General features: G+C 35.3%; 3 protein-coding genes across 3 annotated transcripts in view; all 3 read right to left on the reverse strand.

Annotated features, from left to right (window-relative positions):
- The window catches only part of LOC125669108 (uncharacterized), a 48587-nt gene that overhangs the window by 18641 nt on the left and 8336 nt on the right, over positions 1-21610 (reverse strand). The window contains exons 6-9 of the mRNA XM_056161432.1: positions 17966-18154; positions 15339-15524; positions 11314-11502; positions 8687-8872 (exon numbers count right to left, since the gene is read on the reverse strand). Of these exons, the coding sequence (XP_056017407.1) occupies positions 8687-8872; positions 11314-11502; positions 15339-15524; positions 17966-18154 (750 nt within the window). The remainder of the gene's footprint in view (positions 1-8686; positions 8873-11313; positions 11503-15338; positions 15525-17965; positions 18155-21610) is intronic.
- On the reverse strand, positions 358-1648 carry LOC130046307 (uncharacterized). Its single transcript, XM_048913705.2, has 2 exons — positions 1468-1648; positions 358-1300 (listed from the first exon to the last, which is right to left on the reverse strand). The coding sequence occupies exons 1-2, from the start codon at positions 1646-1648 to the stop codon at positions 459-461; spliced, it is 1023 nt and encodes a 340-aa protein (XP_048769662.2). The 3' UTR covers positions 358-458.
- On the reverse strand, positions 1535-8011 carry LOC130054274 (uncharacterized). The gene is made up of 6 exons (XM_056163500.1): positions 7249-8011; positions 6951-7021; positions 6211-6654; positions 5108-5246; positions 2085-2206; positions 1535-1667 (listed from the first exon to the last, which is right to left on the reverse strand). Exons 1-5 carry the CDS (start codon positions 7712-7714, stop codon positions 2103-2105), a joined length of 1224 nt encoding a protein of 407 aa, XP_056019475.1. The 5' UTR covers positions 7715-8011; the 3' UTR covers positions 1535-1667; positions 2085-2102.

The raw sequence follows: 21610 nt of genomic DNA on the forward strand, positions 1-21610 counted from the left end.
GGTGAAAATAAAACCAAGGCAAAAAGTTTCCCGTCAACTCTACAGTACTACATTGGCAAGGATTTAACAAAAATTACTGCATCATGAACATTACGGGGCTCTTAAAATTTGGATTGCTTGTTCCCACTTCAAAATGCTTTGCACACTTTTTTCCTAAAGGATCATGTCAATAATTCCAAATTGATGGATAATAAACTCAGAAAATCCAACATGTCCTGAATGCTTGTCCAAGTTGAATCCAAATTTCCTTAAAATATTGCTACTTTAATTTCCTAGTTCTAATTATATATTTTTAATATCTTTAGTGCCAGAGCCCTGCTTTGTTTTGTTAAAAAATAAATCACAATCTAATTAGATTATCTTTTACATTTACTGTATGATTTCAACATATAAAGCAGTTTCTGATTAAAAATGTCTTGGTACATCAAATTTAATGGTTTTGCTCCTTCATAATCTTTCTATACAAGCTCATATGATAATGCTTCTTTTTGACTTTGAATCCATTTATGCAAGTCTACAACTTTAACCCTTGAGAATAAGTCCTGAAAGGAAGAAAAGGCGTTGAATTGCCTTCCAGGCAAATAGTCAAATATTTCAGCTTTCATCAATTCATCAATCATCAATTCTACATCGACCTTTTTTGATGTCTCAGTCCGCGATGTCCCTTTAGGCTTCATTTTGACCTCTTGCATCATATTGCACTTGATTTGATCTTGGATCTGAAGTGATAGGGCTGCCTTTCTTGCACTTTCATAAGTAACATTTGCTCCATGTGTGCGCACTTTTTCTTTTAATCTGTGGACCATGATTTCGACCAAATTGTCGTTTGGTATGTTGTGTCTGTTGCCACCAGAAATATTTGCTGTACAGTTCCACTTATATTCATAAGCATCTCTGGGACTAAGTATGCAATGGTAATAGGCTAAGAAGCGAAACAACCAGATCTGATATTTTGTGTGATGAGTTACACCTGAAAGTAGCATTTGGAACTTGGCATTGGCCATTATCCTGTCACCATCACCCATACAATATCCATCATTGGTGTCTTTCAGCAATAGCAAACATTTCATCAATGAAGCTCTGTATAGACCAATCCGATCAGGTTTCTCCTCTCCTGCATCATTCTCACTAAAATCCCACAAATGTTTCTCTTTCAGGTGTCTCTTTAGATGACCTACTTTTTTATATTCCTTTCCACAAGAGATACAGATATATTTCTGTAATTCATGGTCAAACATGTCTCGGATTTGTTGACTTTTGACATCTAGTTCTTGAACTTTCTCTGACAATCGATCACAATCTACCGAAATATGGAAAACAACCCATGTGAAAAGATTTTAAATGCTTAGAATATGTAGTACATAAAAATTAACTACAACATGTACATGTTAAAATACTCATAATTATCTAACAGTATTTCATATCAATCTGGTCAAGGATTGCTTTATCTTCTAAGTAATATCTTACCATCACTAAGGTTTACATATCTATCAAGTATATCCTTGGCAATCTGACGAATAAACTTGATCTTGTCTTCTGCAGATTGGGTCTCAAAAATCTCTTGTTTTCGGTTCGGTTCAGAATCCAAATTCTCCATGTCCAGAAGATGTAGGCATGCTCCTGCGGTGAAGGCATCCAAGCAGTCCATCAGAAATGCATAGTGAGCTCTAATACAAAAATAAAAAATCAGTAAATCTATAAAAAAAAAAATAATAGAAATGTCTTAGTGAGCAGGCAAGGCACACCTACCCACCCACTTTTCCTGGTGTTCCTAGAAACCTCACCAAACACACTAGCATTTTTTTTCAAGCAGAGTGGTCCTTTGTGAAATTTTTTCCCTTCTTTAATTTCAACATGCATAATTATAATGATATTTTTGCACACACTTAAAAAAAAAAACATTGTTTATTATTCATCAAATTATAGTTGGTATTGCTACTGATAGGGTCAGTTTGTATGGTTTTTATGTCTTTTTTAAATTTAAAGTATTAGTGTGTTGAAAAGCATCTAATAAGTAATGCACTTCTAGCTATTAACTTATTTCCATGTCGATGTACATGAAATTAATACAAAGTTATTGATACCTGTACTTCTGAATGACTTCATCGCCACCATGGACATCTATTCTGTGAACAACATTTCGCAGCTGACTTAAAGTACCTACTTCCCCAGCAGAAGTCAACTTGTAAAATTGCTGATACACGAGCTGAAATGTTACAAAAATGAGTAAGATGATGCAATTATTGTTCAGAAATATTTTTAATTGAATTGGTTACTCAAATTTACTTTTGCATAAACATTACAAGAGGTATGGATAAATTATAGACAATGATCAAGTTATTATATATATATATGGTTTTAAGTAGAAAAAAGCATATAATGAAGTTTTATAAACCTTAAATAACTGCTTTTTACTGTATATGGCACCTTTCAAAAGGTTAGCGATCAGATGAGAATAAAAATTAGTAAGAACATTGAACATAGATAAACAAATCAAAGATACTTAAATTGGGATTACTTTATGATTATAATTGTAAATTCATTCAAAGCATGTTTGCTATAATTGTGTTTTACTACATGGCAACTTTTGAAAAGGTTAGTGATAAGAAAAAAATAAAAGTTAGTTGCAACATTTGAACATATAAACAAATAAAAGATCCTAATATGGGATTGGGACATCTCCATTATGTGAAATACTTCCTTTCCATTTAATCTTGGGTGATTTAAAAAAAATGGAAAGTTGCTTGTATGTTCATACATTTTTCAGTTGTATAGATAGACAGTATCCCATTCCCCTTTCAATAAATGCTCTAAAATGCAACATTCAATAATTGAACATTTTGAAACATAACAGATAAAGAAATACTCCATATCCTCAAGACTAAGTCAGGGCTGTGACTGAATTCCTCACAAATCGGAGGAAAACTGGTCAAAAATGAAGAAAAACACCTCAACCTACTGGTAAAATATCATTTTCTGTCACTTTAGGTCAAACCCAGAGTGTTTTATTTTCTCGGAAATTGAGCCAATCAAAAGATTTCAACTTTAAAGAGGAAAAAATCACACCACTGTTAAGTAGTTGTGAATACTAGGAGCTAAAACCGTAATTATTCCAGGGTTGGGCGGTTAGAACCCCATGTTTTAACCGTCCCTGTCAATACTCCCAAAGTGGTCAATATCGGTCATTTCAGATTCTAACTTTCCATTTTCCTATTCTTTTGCAAATTTCTTGTAAAGATAATATAAATCATTTCAATATTAAGTTACAAATTTTAGAAATTAATATGCAAATCTGGTATTGTTTAATTTCTGATTGTGTAATTTATAATACATGTATATATAGAGGGGGTAAATACAATTATGGTCTTTTTCAAAATTTTGAATTACAAGAAAATAGCAGTTATGCTATTAAAACTCAGGTACTGGGCTTCAAGATATAAAGACTACCAGTAATTATTGACTGCTATTGTTATAAAAAAAAACCACCAACAACATGTATCGCAATAGCTACATGTACAGACCACCCTCTGTGCAGATGTCACTCCACATGAGATCTATTGTTAAAGTTTGATTGACAGGTGGCCTACCATTGATCACAGTAAAATTGGGGAGTGGGGATGTTAACTTAAAATTCAGTGTTTAAGAATAAGAAGTAACTGGACATTGAATAAACACAGTGATTTAGTATGAATTGGGGACAGTGCTGTAGATAAACAATGTATTGCAATGCACAGAGCAGGAAATTTACCTGACCACAGGAAACAAGAGTTCACAGATGTGTTAATGCATACTCTGGGACCAGAGATGACCAGTGTGCATGTTAATGTTATGAAAATATAACCAACCTATCCCCTCAAATGTTTATTTAACAGCTAAAATGAAGATTAGAAACAACAGGTAGTTCTTGTTAAACTGAGAAAGTTTAACAGAAATAGAAAACACTTATATTATAAACTGATAGTGCATGTTATGAATTACAGTAATTACCATAATGGCCACTTAAACATTTATAATATAAACCAATAACACAGGCTATAATGACCAAACAATTTTCAATCAACCTGTATTAACCAGCTTTAACCAGTATTGATCACCAGCCCTGTCAATACTCATATTGACCACTTTTTTGCCAACCCTGAATTATTCTGATGAAAGAAACGTACACTTTCTTTGTTTTGACCAATGGAACTAAAATCAAGATATCTAGAAAAAAATCTTAACTCAAGAAATTGATGTGGAATTTCTCTTCTTAAAAACAGTTAAAAACCAGAGGGGTCCCTAAGATGACACAGACTACCAAATCTTCCATGTGTAAGGTCAATAAAATAAATGCTTATGGAGTTATTTAGATCAAATTTTTATTACACAAATATGGCATGGTAAACTGTGAGACCTAAGAGACCATGAAACTCAACGAAACAGAAATAAAATACCTATAACTCCATGAACAGCAACAAACATAACTATTCAGCTATTACCAAACATAGATTCATCATACGATGCAACCCTTCTGGTCTGTGAATAACACCTGCCAGCTGATCAAACTCGGACCTGCCATTCAGCATTGCTAACTGAGCACTGTAGGCTCGTTCGTTTGTCAACACATCGCCCCCAAATACCTTCTTCTTGATAACCTTGGGGTTTTCTTCCTGAGTGTGTGCAATATATTTTGCATGGATGTGTTCCAGAATTGTTATCATGTCCTCGCTCTTATTCTCACCTTTGTCCAATAAATCCAGAACCACAAAATCAGACTTTCTAGACATTTCATCAAGATGAGGGTGATGAATAACATCTGGCAGGTATGGAGCATACTTTTTGAAACATTCTACATACTTGACAATTATTTTCATAATATGAAATAGACAATTCTCCTCTAAAAACTCACAATCAGAACGACTTGGAACAAAAACACCATTATTAACAGCACTGATGGATACAGATGGGGACTGATTACTTAAACCATTGTCAGTAATACGCTTCTGTAAACCTATCATTAAGAACCAATGCAGACTTTTTCTCTGTTTTTCTTTGCTCATGTTTGATGGGCTTTTAGAAATGTCAAAATTATCCCCGATTATATCTGAAGTGTTCAGATCATCAGTACCTAAAGTTTCCAGTGCCTTTTTTTCATTGATGACTGTCGAGTTGATGTGCTCAGTCTGGTACTCTGCTAGATCTGCCTTCTTCTTAGTTGCTGCTGAGGAGGACACACTCAGTCCCATTTTTTGGAACAAGGAAATGCACTGTAATAAGAATCTGATCAATAAAATTTGCTTTAATATTACAATTACTACTATCATGAACCACAGAATGTGAAATTTTAAAATGTATAATGATATCAAACACTGCATGGCACCCGTGATCTTAACATTCTACTTGATATAAATGTATGCTAATCATGTGGAAGTTGATGGTCATTAGGGGCAAGATCAAAGTCTGATAAAAATCTAAATTCAAATAGCTAGGGGGAGGGAGGGTAAAAACTCCCGTAAGTTTCTGTTATCCAATAGCGATTACACTTTTAATAGTGGAAAGAAAAAAAACCAACAATTGTTGACACATGATAATATTACATTTCAATGACCATTAAATAGTTTCAATTAACACTTGCATTTGTGAATAACCAGTAGAAAAGGTATACAGACTGTTACCTGTATTTATACTCTTGTATGTTTTTTTTTTCCATTCAGTTTCTACATTCATCATATTTAGATTTTAGGGGGGGGGGGGGGGCTTAGAGAAAATTATGTAAATTTAGTTTTTGTCGGACATTGAACTTTTGATCTCGTCCCTTTTAAAAGTGAGTACATTCAATGAAATGTTGACATCTGAACAAACAATAGATTGATTGAATATTGTTTAACGTCCCTCTCGAGAATTATTTCACTCATAGGGAGACGTCACTACTGCCGGTGAAAGGCGGCAAAATTTATGCCTATGCTCAGCACTTATGGCCATTGAACTTGAAGGGATCTTTATCGTGCCACACCTGCTGTGACACTAACAATAGAAAATTAGAAATAGAGGCTTGTTTTGATAAGGAGTATATAGTACATATCAAAACAGGAACAGAGACAAAACACTATTATTTAGCTGCAAGTTCTAAATATCTATAAGAAAATTCCAGTTCCTAATTATCCTTTCCAGATATATAAGTAAATTATTTTGAAAAATTCAGATCATACGGGATTCAATTTGAAATTTTACCTCATCTGTTGTCCCACTGTGATCCAAAATTTGAGCAACAATGTGATGTAGTGCAGACATATGCATATTTTTGTTTCTCGTAATAATGGCTGTGGTTACTGCTATTCCAACGTGGGAATCTTTGAGAGAATGCGACAGAGTTTTGTATAATATGGGAGCATGTAACTGTATCTCAAAAAGTAATCTGTCAAATTTGAAATTAGATAAGTTGTCACACTTTGTACTTCTTAAGCAGCAATTTGCCTTTTTGGATACCAACTTTGTAATGTCTTTTTTTATGTCACTGATAACGCAGCTAATGAATTCCTCTTTCAGAAAAGAGTTATATGCTATCATTGCTATCTTTCGTTTAGGCTGTCCATTTGATATGGCTTTGACAACTCGTTTTAGTTCAGCATCCTTCACAAGTCTAGATTTGATCTGTTTTCCAGTGTTGAACAACACCTACAAATATATGCAAGTTGAATTTTAAAACAGCCATATGATATACAAATTGTTACACATGTATATCAATCATATGATAACCAAACAAGAATGAACCATCAATTATTTCCATTAAAAGGCATCAGATGCTCAGAATCTTTGAATAATGTGCAGCATTTCAATAACAGAAACACTTAATAACCCATACTCAAAAGATTTATCAAAGTTTGAAACTACATTGAACTTTACATCATTAAACTTATTTAATACATGTCTATTTCTACTTATTAATGGCATACACAAAATTACACATTCACCTTAATTTTACTGGGTGTAAAAAGTTTAATACATGGCTTTCGCTTGGGTTTATCTGGAGTCTTTGCAGAAACTGTTAAATTAAATTAAAATATCATCCAGGTAAGCATGTTCATTATTTTCATCATCCACTCCAAACCAACTGAATAATTCCAAATTCTAAGAACATATAAAATATATTGTATTTACTTTCAACATGTTGAAATTGTTTATATAACAAACAAACAAATAACAATGTATATTGACAAAATTAATGTGCATTATCATGCTGTCATATCATTGTGAAATGATTATATTCACCTGGTTTACTTTTCTTTATTTTCCTTGGAGTTGGTGACAGTCCAACTCCCTGCCTACTTCTCTTTGACTCCAAGTTGGAATCATCTGAGATTACATTCTCTATTGGTGTCAGCGTGTCCTCGTTTCTCAATGATAATTCGATCATGGTAGCGGTCGCACTTACATTACCCAACGTCAGATTTTGACGAAACGATTTAATTACTTCTCCTTTCTCCTTTCTCAAATCTTCCATCTTGTGCAATAAGTCATAGTCAATTTTATACAACTTCCGTAATTTTGAATAGCATTGACTACACACATACGAGCCGTCATTTGGAGATGGGATTGATCCCAACACTTCACATAACTGTTGAGTGAATTCAAACGTTGAGGAAAAAATTGTTCTCCTTGATTTCTTGTCAAGAATGGCCCGACACGTTCTGCATGTGGGCGCATCCATTTTGTTTGATTTATCATGGATTTTCATTGGTTGAAATTTTCGAAACTAAAATACGCAAAATGAATCGATGCAAATTTTGAAAAAAACTAACAGCATGTCTTGAAATATTCATTTAAAAAGTGGGTCGTCGATAATCAATCATATCATAATCATTTCACACTAAATCATACCAAATTTATTAGTTTCTTTTTATAATTTTTATATAAGAATTGATTTATGTGTAAAGCGTCTATTAGTAAAATCCGTGCGAAAGCCAAGTCGCGCAGCCAATCAGATGGCTTCTTCAAAGTTTTCATTTCGGCGGCTATATCTGCCAAGGGTGAAAGAGGAACACCGTGTATCGTCACCCTTGGCTAGCGAAGATGCTTCACCCATGGATGATGTGTACCAAGTTTGACTGAAATTGGCCCAGTGGTTCTGGAGAAGATGAAAAGCTGAAAAGTTGACAGACAGACGACGGACAACCGGTGATCAAAATAGCTCACTTGAGATTTCAGCTTAGGTGAACTAAATTTAGATAAAATGTGCCATTTACAAGTTTTTGTGTCTGTAAAATTAGGATGCTTTAAATTACCAAATAAACATGTCATTAGTTTGTATCTAATCATAAATAAGGCTCGAGTCTTGTTGAGTTACCGGTAAGGTTAAAATATTGCTCTTATCCTTCCATTAGAAGGTCCAACATTAAATGAATTATATTCTTAATGTTTAACACTTAAAAAAAACCCAACATGAACTAGTCCCTTTAAAGAATTGATTTCAAATAATGTTTCAAACATAAACAAATATTCATGATACGTAAGAGAAACCCTGCTTTTTAAAGACATATTTTTACCGTATGATGAAATAAAATTCTAGAATACCTGTCACTTAGTACACATGTATGTGCTGTATTCAATGTCCAGATGCCAAACTTCCTGCATCGTCACGGGGAACTCTTGGATTTTATCCATACAGTATAAATGAATGTTAATTATGTAATTGATTTCTGTAACTTACTGATACAATCTGCTGCTTGCACTGTTCCTTCGTAAAACGTGGTTTTATTGTTGTCACATTCCGAACAGTTCCAATGTTTCTCAATGGGAGCCAAATTATCGGCACTAGAAATATTTTTGTAGAACCCAATGTCACAGGCTTCACAAGTTCCGGAACTGGTTAACTCCATCCCCTCTACACAATGTTCTTGGAAAAGGAAATGATAACATTATCACCTGCATATGGTGTTTATATATCTCAACTGATTCGATATGCAAGAGCTTGTTCTGAGTATAGTCAGTTTTTAAATCGAGGTAAGCTACTGACAAACAAGTTGATGGTACAGGGATTTGTCCAGACCATACCTTTTTGTCTTTTAACATAGGCCTTTAGTATGTGGGTATACCATGATAAGACGGTGTATCATGTGCCATTTTTGCTGACATTTGACCTTTTATGTAAAGGTCGAATAATAGAAGTTTTTGGAGCATCTTTGTTTTGTCCGCACCATAATTTTTTGCCTTTTGACATAGGCCTTTATTATTTGGTATGTTGTCAAGTTTAATTTACTATCACATGTTCACAACACTGTTCCTTGTTAGAAGCTCATATGTATATAGGCGAATGTTATGTACCGTAAGTCTTAACTTTTATCCACTTTAAAGATGATCCCTAAAATGTTTTGAAAAAGTATGGAAGGGAAAACATCAGTTTTGGTGTGCTAAAACTATTCTTCCTAGTTTCGTTTGATTATCATATGTTGGAATTCCCATGGGCTGACTTGTTGGTTTTGTTTTATTGTAATGAGGTGGAATTTAATCAAAAACTTTTAGATGAAAAGGTGAAGATACACGAACACTGATCAATCTCGTAACTCCCATAAGGAATACAAAATTAAGAGTTGGGCAAACACGGGCCCCTGGACAATCCAGGGGTGAGATCAGGTGCCTAGGAGGATTAAAAATCCCCTGTCGACAGGTCACACCCGTCGTGAGGCCTATATCTTGATCAGATAAACGGAATAATCCGCAGTAAAAATCATTGTGTAAAAAAGGCCTGACAATTGGTATGAAATACGACATACAGCATTTGACCCAATGACAGGTTGTATTGGTACACTTTAACAATATAACAACCATAGAATTTGTGAAATGCTGACTTTAAACGAGACTATTGAAACCCTATTACATCAACTTTTGTCAGTAGCCTGCTTCGATTAAAAACTGATCATAAGCAGAACAAAGCTCTTGCGTATTGAGAGACATAAACACCATATGCAGGTAATAATTTTGATATTGCTACATATTTATGGGAAGTCACGAAATCAGACACCACAGTCTTCCACATCTGCTTTGTACTTGGATATTTTATTGAGCATAGATGTTAACGGCAAACTAACAACCCAGCTTTATGACAAACGCGATAGTGTCATATTCTTCATCGTTAACTTCTCATATTTATAACTCAAAATTATGCAAATGAGTACATGATCGAAACCTATTGTCCCCGTGCGACCAGCGTGCTAGACCGCTTGACCATATAGGATTGCTTTTGATGACGATTAAAAATGTCCATGCAGTTACAATGGAAATGGGATACAGGCATTTGACTAAAAATTAAGAGGATCATACTATCAGTTACACAGTTAGTGACCTGATAGGGAAAAATACATGGTGTGAAAAGAAAACCCGTATCGGGGATCGCCTCATCCAATGCGGGTTTTCTTTTCACACCATGTATTTTTCCGTATCAGGTCACTAACTAACTAACTAACTGTGTAACAAATTTATCACGTCGAAGACCTCTAACTGTATATGTGGGGGTCTATATCATACAACTTATCGCTTCGCCACTTTTGTCACGGCTGCAAGTCGAACCCAACAATAAATCACTCGCTCAATATGGATTTTTCTCGCATGATAGGTTTTTTTTCACGGCGTCATGTGACAAAGATCTGACCAATTATATTTCAACAATTTTGTTTGGGGTGTGATAAAAGATACACACTGTATTCGAAATATATAGCAGAGGTTCAATGAACAATCATACATACACTCTTAGACTACTTTCTATCTATCTATCTTCATAAAGCACATAATATGCAATGAACTCTTAAACATGATTGCCCATAGTAAAGAAATATTTGATATGATATACAGAAAAATCCACTACAAATGTATACTCACTTCCGCCCCTACCTGCAGAAAACCCTCCTCGGTCTTGAAATGTTGTCCGATATATAAAAGGCTCGGCTTTTATATTTCTAAACAACATTTCTCGACCTCGAAGGTTATCGTGCAACATCAATGAAAACGCGTACAGTACATTATTTCTTAAATAACGTAAACGCATCTCGTATTACTGCTTCACAACAGTCGGTTTCATGACCAGAGATCCTTCAAATCGTCACCAATTTTGAAATTTGATGAGTGACTAGATGGCAGATATACATGTATATAGGAACATAAACTGGGGTAATTTTTATCCCTTCCTCGGTAATTTCGGTGATTCTATGTACCGGTGTTTTGGTAATATGTCTCCTTCATTATGTTTACTTCAATATAAACAACAACTTTGTCACTTTTTAAGATTGATCATTATTTTAACCATGATCATCAAACATTTGTGTTTTGTAAAGAAGCATTTACCGATACATTTTTCTGGTGCTACCGTTCCTACATCAACTGTTGTTTTGTTATCCGGACACTGTTTACACCAGAACCTGTCGATGACTGCAAGGCTGGTGTCACTCGCTTGCACGTTTTTATAGTATCCCACCGGACATGGTGCGCACTCCATCATGTCGTTGTCAAGTTGCATTCCTTCTCCGCAGGCAGCTAGAGAAATATAACATTGTTTAACACAATTATATAGCTTTAACTGCAATGTACTATTTTGGTTTTGGCATTATTTATAACCAGAAATACGCATAATGTTTTGCAAGCATAATTATTAATTAAAACGTGTTCCATTGATCTTAAACTGAGATTTCGGATATTTCTGTTTAGCTAGATATTTCGTTTTCCACATCGCTCTCATGAGTCACCTACATGTATGTTTTGCCATTGTTCAGCTGTTGTGATTTTAAAATAATTTTTATCAATAGATATTCCCGTGAAAACGTTTGACCCCATATTATGGCCCCAACCTAGCCCCAAAGGATAAAAACAAAACTGAAAATGAATTCACATCGCAAAGAGATCCCTCAACACCAATATGACCAACATGATCTTGCTGTTCTGGATAGGTCCAAGGTCATTGATCATGGTTCAGGATATATTAAGTAGGTCAGGATATATTAAATAGGTAAGATTTATATTAAAAGTAGGTCAGACTTCCAGGTTATGGTCATAAGGTCTTGCCATAGGGAACCTACGTATAGAATATGAAAGTCCTACCTTATATAGTTCAGGAGATATTTAATAGGTCAGGGATTATTGTAAAAAGTAGGTCAAAAGATCAAATATATTGTGAACAGGATTTTGCCATAAAGAATCTATATACAAAATATGAAAATCACACCTACAATAGGTCTGAATATATATATATATATATATATATATATATATGTATAGTAGGTCATGTTTTCTTTAAAATAGGTCAAACTCGGAGTTCAAGGTTACAGGGTCAAAGATTATGATATCAAATGAAAAGTCTTGTCATAAGAAATATATATACACGATATGAAAGTTCAGGAGATATTAAGTAGGTAAGTTTTTAAGATTGAAAGTAGGTCAAACTTCCAGGTCTAGGTCACAAGATCACATCCCATTACATCACATAAAATGTCTTTTGGGGTCACCTGAGTAAACTCAGGTGACCTATAGCAATTGGTTTTCGTCCGTCGTCGTCCGTGAACAATTGAACATATTTAACTTCTTGATAACTACCATTTCAATTCTTTTCAAATTTGGTTTAAAGCATCATTGGGACAAGAGGGACATAAATTGTAAATTTCAGGATTCCTGCACCCCTGGGGCCTTAGGGGCGGGACAAAAACTGCCCAAAATTGACCAATTTTCAAAAGTCTTCTTCTCAAGATCTGCACACGTGTAAGAAAAACTAAATGCATGGTGATGTAGAGCAGGAAGGTCTCTACCAAAATTGTAAATTTCAAGATCCCCGGGGTAGGGGTTCTGACCCCAGGGCGGGGCCAAACTTGTTACATAGTGTTTACGTGTAAAACACTTAAATAACATCTTCTTTTGTGCTATTGATACTAAATTGAAAGTAAATAGATATTTAAAAAGAGCAGGTAGTCCTTTACCAAAATTGTTCATTTGATGTCCCAGGGGTGGGCGTTTTGGTATCGGGGTGCGGCCAAAATGGTCAGTTATCAAATGTGTAAACAATAGACATTTTTAACTTCTTGATAAGTATCAGTCCAATTCTTTTCAAATCTGGTATGAAACATATTTGGAACAAGGGGAACATAAATTGTAAATTTCAGGACTCCTACACCCCTGGGGCCTTATGGGCGGGGTAAAAACTGCCCAAAATTGACCAATTTTCAAAAAATCTTCTTCTCAAGAACCCCACACGTGTAAGAAAAACTAAATGCATGGTGATGTACAGCAGGAAGGCCTCTACCAAAATTGTAAATTTCATGATCCCCGGGGTAGGGGTTCTGACCCCAGGGCGGGGCCAAACTTGTTATATAGTGTTTATGTGTAAAACACTTGAATAACATCTTCTTTAATGCTATTTATACTAAATTGAAACTAAATGGATAGAGCAGGTAGTCTTTTACCAAAATTGTAAATTTGATGATCCCCAGAGTAAGGATTCTGACCCCAGGGTAGGGCCAAACTTAGTATATAGTATTTATGTGTAAGTTTGCTGATACTGTATAAAATCTAAATGCATACTTGCAGATGTTTTAATGTTAATACACCTATTATTTAAAGCCTTTCATCAGTGTATGCACTTTTGAAGGCAGTGAAGTTTTAAGAACACATCTTGTTTTATACTGTTGCTGAACATTAGAATTTAGATTAGATATTCAGAACAGGATTTTCTTTTCCAGATTTCATAGCCCATGGAAGTAGTGATACTTTTTCACTAGTATTCAGGTGACCGATAAGGCCTGTGGGCCTCTTGTTGTAAAATATGTATGTACATGTACAAAATATGAAAGCCCTAGCTTAAATAGTTCAAGAGAGTTTTTAAAAACATTTTCCCTATACATCAGCATATAACACTTTGATCCCCATTGTGGCCACACCCTATCAACGGGGGCCATGAATTACACATACTTGGACCTACTCTATGTCAGGAGGCTTTCATGTAAATGTGAACTTTTCCGGCCCAGTGGTTCTTGAGAGGATTTTCCAAATATTCTCGAATGTACAACTTTTATCCCCTATAGTGGCCTAACTTTATCCCCGGTAGGGGAAGGGCATGGTTTAAACAAACTTGAATCTGCACTATGTCAGGAAGCTTTCATATAAGTTTGAACTTTTCTGGTACAGTGGTTCTAAAATGGAAGATTTTAAAAGATTTTCTTTTCTTTGCATGTAAAACTTTGATCCCTTTTTGTTGCCCCACTTTACCCCCGGTGGCTATGATTTGAAGAAACTTGAATTTGCAAGATATCAGGAAACTTTCATGCAAGTTTCAGCTTTTCTGGGCAATTGGTTCTGGGAAGAAGATTTTTTATCCCCTATTGTGGCCCCATCCTACCCCGGGGCGTCATTATTTGAATAAACCTAATTCTGCTCTATATATCAGGAAGCTTTCATGTAAGTTTTTTAACTTCTCTGGCCCAGTGGTTCTTGATAAGATTGATAAAGACTTTTTCTATATAATTGCATGTAAAACTTTGATCCCCTATTGTGGCCCTACCTTACCCCGGGTTCCATGATTTGAACAAACTTGAATCTGCATTATATATGAGGAAGCTTTCATATAAATTTTAACTTTTCTGGCCCAGTGGTTCTTGAAAAGATTTTTAAATGACCCCACCCTATGTTTGCATTTTTGTGATTATCTCCCCGTTGAAGGGAGACGTGTCCTTTCATTTGAACAAACGTGAATCCCCTTCACCCATGGATGATGTGTACCAAGTTTGACTGAAATTGGCCCAGTGGTTCTGGAGAAGATGAAAAGCTGAAAAGTTGACAGACAGACGACGGACAACCGGTGATCAAAATAGCTCACTTGAGATTTCAGCTTAGGTGAACTAAATTTAGATAAAATGTGCCATTTACAAGTTTTTGTGTCTGTAAAATTAGGATGCTTTAAATTACCAAATAAACATGTCATTAGTTTGTATCTAATCATAAATAAGGCTCGAGTCTTGTTGAGTTACCGGTAAGGTTAAAATATTGCTCTTATCCTTCCATTAGAAGGTCCAACATTAAATGAATTATATTCTTAATGTTTAACACTTAAAAAAAACCCAACATGAACTAGTCCCTTTAAAGAATTGATTTCAAATAATGTTTCAAACATAAACAAATATTCATGATACGTGAGAGAAACCCTGCTTTTTAAAGACATATTTTTACCGTATGATGAAATAAAATTCTAGAATACCTGTCACTTAGTACACATGTATGTGCTGTATTCAATGTCCAGATGCCAAACTTCCTGCATCGTCACGGGGAACTCTTGGATTTTATCCATACAGTATAAATGAATGTTAATTATGTAATTGATTTCTGTAACTTACTGATACAATCTGCTGCTTGCACTGTTCCTTCGTAAAACGTGGTTTTATTGTTGTCACATTCCGAACAGTTCCAATGTTTCTCAATGGGAGCCAAATTATCGGCACTAGAAATATTTTTGTAGAACCCAATGTCACAGGCTTCACAAGTTCCGGAACTGGTTAACTCCATCCCCTCTACACAATGTTCTTGGAAAAGGAAATGATAACATTATCACCTGCATATGGTGTTTATATATCTCAACTGATTCGATATGCAAGAGCTTGTTCTGAGTATAGTCAGTTTTTAAATCGAGGTAAGCTACTGACAAACAAGTTGATGGTACAGGGATTTGTCCAGACCATACCTTTTTGTCTTTTAACATAGGCCTTTAGTATGTGGGTATACCATGATAAGACGGTGTATCATGTGCCATTTTTGCTGACATTTGACCTTTTATGTAAAGGTCGAATAATAGAAGTTTTTGGAGCATCTTTGTTTTGTCCGCACCATAATTTTTTGCCTTTTGACATAGGCCTTTATTATTTGGTATGTTGTCAAGTTTAATTTACTATCACATGTTCACAACACTGTTCCTTGTTAGAAGCTCATATGTATATAGGCGAATGTTATGTACCGTAAGTCTTAACTTTTATCCACTTTAAAGATGATCCCTAAAATGTTTTGAAAAAGTATGGAAGGGAAAACATCAGTTTTGGTGTGCTAAAACTATTCTTCCTAGTTTCGTTTGATTATCATATGTTGGAATTCCCATGGGCTGACTTGTTGGTTTTGTTTTATTGTAATGAGGTGGAATTTAATCAAAAACTTTTAGATGAAAAGGTGAAGATACACGAACACTGATCAATCTCGTAACTCCCATAAGGAATACAAAATTAAGAGTTGGGCAAACACGGGCCCCTGGACAATCCAGGGGTGAGATCAGGTGCCTAGGAGGATTAAAAATCCCCTGTCGACAGGTCACACCCGTCGTGAGGCCTATATCTTGATCAGATAAACGGAATAATCCGCAGTAAAAATCATTGTGTAAAAAAGGCCTGACAATTGGTATGAAATACGACATACAGCATTTGACCCAATGACAGGTTGTATTGGTACACTTTAACAATATAACAACCATAGAATTTGTGAAATGCTGACTTTAAACGAGACTATTGAAACCCTATTACATCAACTTTTGTCAGTAGCCTGCTTCGATTAAAAACTGATCATAAGCAGAACAAAGCTCTTGCGTATTGAGAGACATAAACACCATATGCAGGTAATAATTTTGATATTGCTACATATTTATGGGAAGTCACGAAATCAGACACCACAGTCTTCCACATCTGCTTTGTACTTGGATATTTTATTGAGCATAGATGTTAACGGCAAACTAACAACCCAGCTTTATGACAAACGCGATAGTGTCATATTCTTCATCGTTAACTTCTCATATTTATAACTCAAAATTATGCAAATGAGTACATGATCGAAACCTATTGTCCCCGTGCGACCAGCGTGCTAGACCGCTTGACCATATAGGATTGCTTTTGATGACGATTAAAAATGTCCATGCAGTTACAATGGAAATGGGATACAGGCATTTGACTAAAAATTAAGAGGATCATACTATTAGTTACACAGTTAGTGACCTGATAGGGAAAAATACATGGTGTGAAAAGAAAACCCGTATCGGGGATCGCCTCATCCAATGCGGGTTTTCTTTTCACACCATGTATTTTTCCGTATCAGGTCACTAACTAACTAACTAACTGTGTAACAAATTTATCACGTCGAAGACCTCTAACTGTATATGTGGGGGTCTATATCATACAACTTATCGCTTCGCCACTTTTGTCACGGCTGCAAGTCGAACCCAACAATAAATCACTCGCTCAATATGGATTTTTCTCGCATGATAGGTTTTTTTTCACGGCGTCATGTGACAAAGATCTGACCAATTATATTTCAACAATTTTGTTTGGGGTGTGATAAAAGATACACACTGTATTCGAAATATATAGCAGAGGTTCAATGAACAATCATACATACACTCTTAGACTACTTTCTATCTATCTATCTTCATAAAGCACATAATATGCAATGAACTCTTAAACATGATTGCCCATAGTAAAGAAATATTTGATATGATATACAGAAAAATCCACTACAAATGTATACTCACTTCCGCCCCTACCTGCAGAAAACCCTCCTCGGTCTTGAAATGTTGTCCGATATATAAAAGGCTCGGCTTTTATATTTCTAAACAACATTTCTCGACCTCGAAGGTTATCGTGCAACATCAATGAAAACGCGTACAGTACATTATTTCTTAAATAACGTAAACGCATCTCGTATTACTGCTTCACAACAGTCGGTTTCATGACCAGAGATCCTTCAAATCGTCACCAATTTTGAAATTTGATGAGTGACTAGATGGCAGATATACATGTATATAGGAACATAAACTGGGGTAATTTTTATCCCTTCCTCGGTAATTTCGGTGATTCTATGTACCGGTGTTTTGGTAATATGTCTCCTTCATTATGTTTACTTCAATATAAACAACAACTTTGTCACTTTTTAAGATTGATCATTATTTTAACCATGATCATCAAACATTTGTGTTTTGTAAAGAAGCATTTACCGATACATTTTTCTGGTGCTACCGTTCCTACATCAACTGTTGTTTTGTTATCCGGACACTGTTTACACCAGAACCTGTCGATGACTGCAAGGCTGGTGTCACTCGCTTGCACGTTTTTATAGTATCCCACCGGACATGGTGCGCACTCCATCATGTCGTTGTCAAGTTGCATTCCTTCTCCGCAGGCAGCTAGAGAAATATAACATTGTTTAACACAATTATATAGCTTTAACTGCAATGTACTATTTTGGTTTTGGCATTATTTATAACCAGAAATACGCATAATGTTTTGCAAGCATAATTATTAATTAAAACGTGTTCCATTGATCTTAAACTGAGATTTCGGATATTTCTGTTTAGCTAGATATTTCGTTTTCCACATCGCTCTCATGAGTCACCTACATGTATGTTTTGCCATTGTTCAGCTGTTGTGATTTTAAAATAATTTTTATCAATAGATATTCCCGTGAAAACGTTTGACCCCATATTATGGCCCCAACCTAGCCCCAAAGGATAAAAACAAAACTGAAAATGAATTCACATCGCAAAGAGATCCCTCAACACCAATATGACCAACATGATCTTGCTGTTCTGGATAGGTCCAAGGTCATTGATCATGGTTCAGGATATATTAAGTAGGTCAGGATATATTAAATAGGTAAGATTTATATTAAAAGTAGGTCAGACTTCCAGGTTATGGTCACAAGGTCTTGCCATAGAGAACCTACGTATAGAATATGAAAGTCCTACCTTATATAGTTCAGGAGATATTTAATAGGTCAGGGATTATTGTAAAAAGTAGGTCAAAAGATCAAATATATTGTGAACAGGATTTTGCCATAAAGAATCTATATACAAAATATGAAAATCACACCTAAAATAGGTCTGAATATATATATATATATATATATATATATATATATATATATAGTAGGTCATGTTTTCTTTAAAATAGGTCAAACTCGGAGTTCAAGGTTACAGGGTCAAAGATTACGATATCAAATGAAAAGTCTTGTCATAAGAAATATATATACACGATATGAAAGTTCAGGAGATATTAAGTAGGTAAGTTTTTAAGATTGAAAGTAGGTCAAACTTCCAGGTCTAGGTCACAAGATCACATCCCATTACATCACATAAAATGTCTTTTGGGGTCACCTGAGTAAACTCAGGTGACCTATAGCAATTGGTTTTCGTCCGTCGTCGTCCGTTAACAATTGAACATATTTAACTTCATGATAACTACCATTTCAATTCTTTTCAAATTTGGTTTAAAGCATCATTGGGACAAGGGGGACATAAATTGTAAATTTCAGGATTCCTGCACCCCTGGGGCCTTAGGGGCGGGACAAAAACTGCCCAAAATTGACCAATTTTCAAAAGTCTTCTTCTCAAGATCTGCACACGTGTAAGAAAAACTAAATGCATGGTGATGTAGAGCAGGAAGGCCTCTACCAAAATTGTAAATTTCATGATCCCCGGGGTAGGGGTTCTGACCCCAGGGCGGGGCCAAACTTTTTACATAGTGTTTACGTGTAAAACACTTAAATAACATCTTCTTTTGTGCTATTGATACTAAATTGAAAGTAAATAGATATTTAAAAAGAGCAGGTAGTCCTTTACCAAAATTGTTCATTTGATGTCCCAGGGGTGGGCGTTTTGGTATCGGGGTGCGGCCAAAATGGTCAGTTATCAAATGTGTAAACAATAGACATTTTTAACTTCTTGATAACTATCATTCAAATTCTTTTCAAATCTGGTATGAAACATATTTGGAACAAGGGGAACATAAATTGTAAATTTCAGGACTCCTACACCCCTGGGGCCTTATGGGCGGGGTAAAAACTGCCCAAAATTGACCAATTTTCAAAAATCTTCTTCTCAAGAACCCCACACGTGTAAGAAAAACTAAATGCATGGTGATGTACAGCAGGAAGGCCTCTACCAAAATTGTAAATTTCATGATCCCCGGGGTAGGGGTTCTGACCCCAGGGCGGGGCCAAACTTGTTATATAGTGTTTATGTGTAAAACACTTGAATAACATCTTCTTTAATGCTATTTATACTAAATTGAAACTAAATGGATAGAGCAGGTAGTCTTTTACCAAAATTGTAAATTTGATGATCCCCAGAGTAAGGATTCTGACCCCAGGGTAGGGCGAAACTTAGTATATGGTATTTATGTGTAAGTTTGCTGATACTGTATAAAATCTAAATGCATACTTGCAGATGTTTTAATGCTAATACACCTATTATTTAAAGCCTTTCATCAGTGTATGCACTTTTGAAGGCAGTGAAGTTTTAAGAACACATCTTGTTTTATACTGTTGCTGAACATTAGAATTTAGATTAGATATTCAGAACAGGATTTTCTTTTCCAGATTTCATAGCCCATGGAAGTAGTGATACTTTTTCACTAGTATTCAGGTGACCGATAAGGCCTGTGGGCCTCTTGTTGTAAAATATGTATGTACATGTACAAAATATGAAAGCCCTAGCTTAAATAGTTCAAGAGAGTTTTTAAAAACATTTTCCCTATACATCAGCATATAACACTTTGATCCCCATTGTGGCCACACCCTATCAACGGGGGCCATGAATTACACATACTTGGACCTACTCTATGTCAGGAGGCTTTCATGTAAATGTGAACTTTTCCGGCCCAGTGGTTCTTGAGAGGATTTTCCAAATATTCTCGAATGTACAACTTTTATCCCCTATAGTGGCCTAACTTTATCCCCGGTAGGGGAAGGGCATGGTTTAAACAAACTTGAATCTGCACTATGTCAGGAAGCTTTCATATAAGTTTGAACTTTTCTGGTACAGTGGTTCTAGAAAGGAAGATTTTAAAAGATTTTCCTTTCTTTGCATGTAAAACTTTGATCCTTTTTTGTTGCCCCACTTTACCCCCGGTGGCTATGATTTGAAGAAACTTGAATTTGCAAGATATCTGGAAACTTTCATGCAAGTTTCAGCTTTTCTGGGCAATTGGTTCTGGGAAGAAGATTTTTTATCCCCTATTGTGGCCCCATCCTACCCCGTGGCGTCATTATTTGAATAAACCTGATTCTGCTCTATATACCAGGAAGCTTTCATGTAAGTTTCAACTTCTCTGACCCAGTGGTTCTTGATAAGATTGATAAAGACTTTTTCTATATAATTGCATGTAAAACTTTGATCCCCTATTGTGGCCCTACCTTACCCCGGGTTCCATGATTTGAACAAACTTGAATCTGCATTATATATGAGGAAGCTTTCATATAAATTTTAACTTTTCTGGCCCAGTGGTTCTTGAAAAGATTTTTAAATGACCCCACCCTATGTTTGCATTTTTGTGATTATCTCCCCGTTGAAGGGAGACGTGTCCTTTCATTTGAACAAACGTGAATCCCCTTCACCCATGGATGATGTGTACCAAGTTTGACTGAAATTGGCCCAGTGGTTCTGGAGAAGATGAAAAGCTGAAAAGTTGACAGACAGACGACGGACAACCGGTGATCAAAATAGCTCACTTGAGATTTCAGCTTAGGTGAACTAAATTTAGATAAAATGTGCCATTTACAAGTTTTTGTGTCTGTAAAATTAGGATGCTTTAAATTACCAAATAAACATGTCATTAGTTTGTATCTAATCATAAATAAGGCT

The sequence above is a fragment of the Ostrea edulis genome, chromosome 4, assembly GCF_947568905.1.
Source record: "Ostrea edulis chromosome 4, xbOstEdul1.1, whole genome shotgun sequence".
NCBI lineage: Eukaryota > Metazoa > Mollusca > Bivalvia > Ostreida > Ostreidae > Ostrea > Ostrea edulis.

Excerpts from the sequence above, each read along its gene's own strand:
- LOC130046307 (XM_048913705.2), bottom strand. The coding sequence starts at position 1,648 with ATGGACTGCTTGGATGCCTTCACCGCAGGAGCATGCCTACATCTTCTG. Across the intron at positions 1,301-1,467 it reads ATATGTAAACCTTAGTGATG|ATTGTGATCGATTGTCAGAG; the intron begins GTAAGATATTAC and ends ATATTTCGGTAG.
- LOC130054274 (XM_056163500.1), bottom strand. The coding sequence starts at position 7,714 with ATGAAAATCCATGATAAATCAAACAAAATGGATGCGCCCACATGCAGA. Across the intron at positions 6,655-6,950 it reads TTACACCCAGTAAAATTAAG|GTGTTGTTCAACACTGGAAA; the intron begins GTGAATGTGTAA and ends ATATATTTGTAG. Across the intron at positions 2,207-5,107 it reads AAAGGCACTGGAAACTTTAG|CTCGTGTATCAGCAATTTTA; the intron begins GTACTGATGATC and ends GTAACATTTCAG.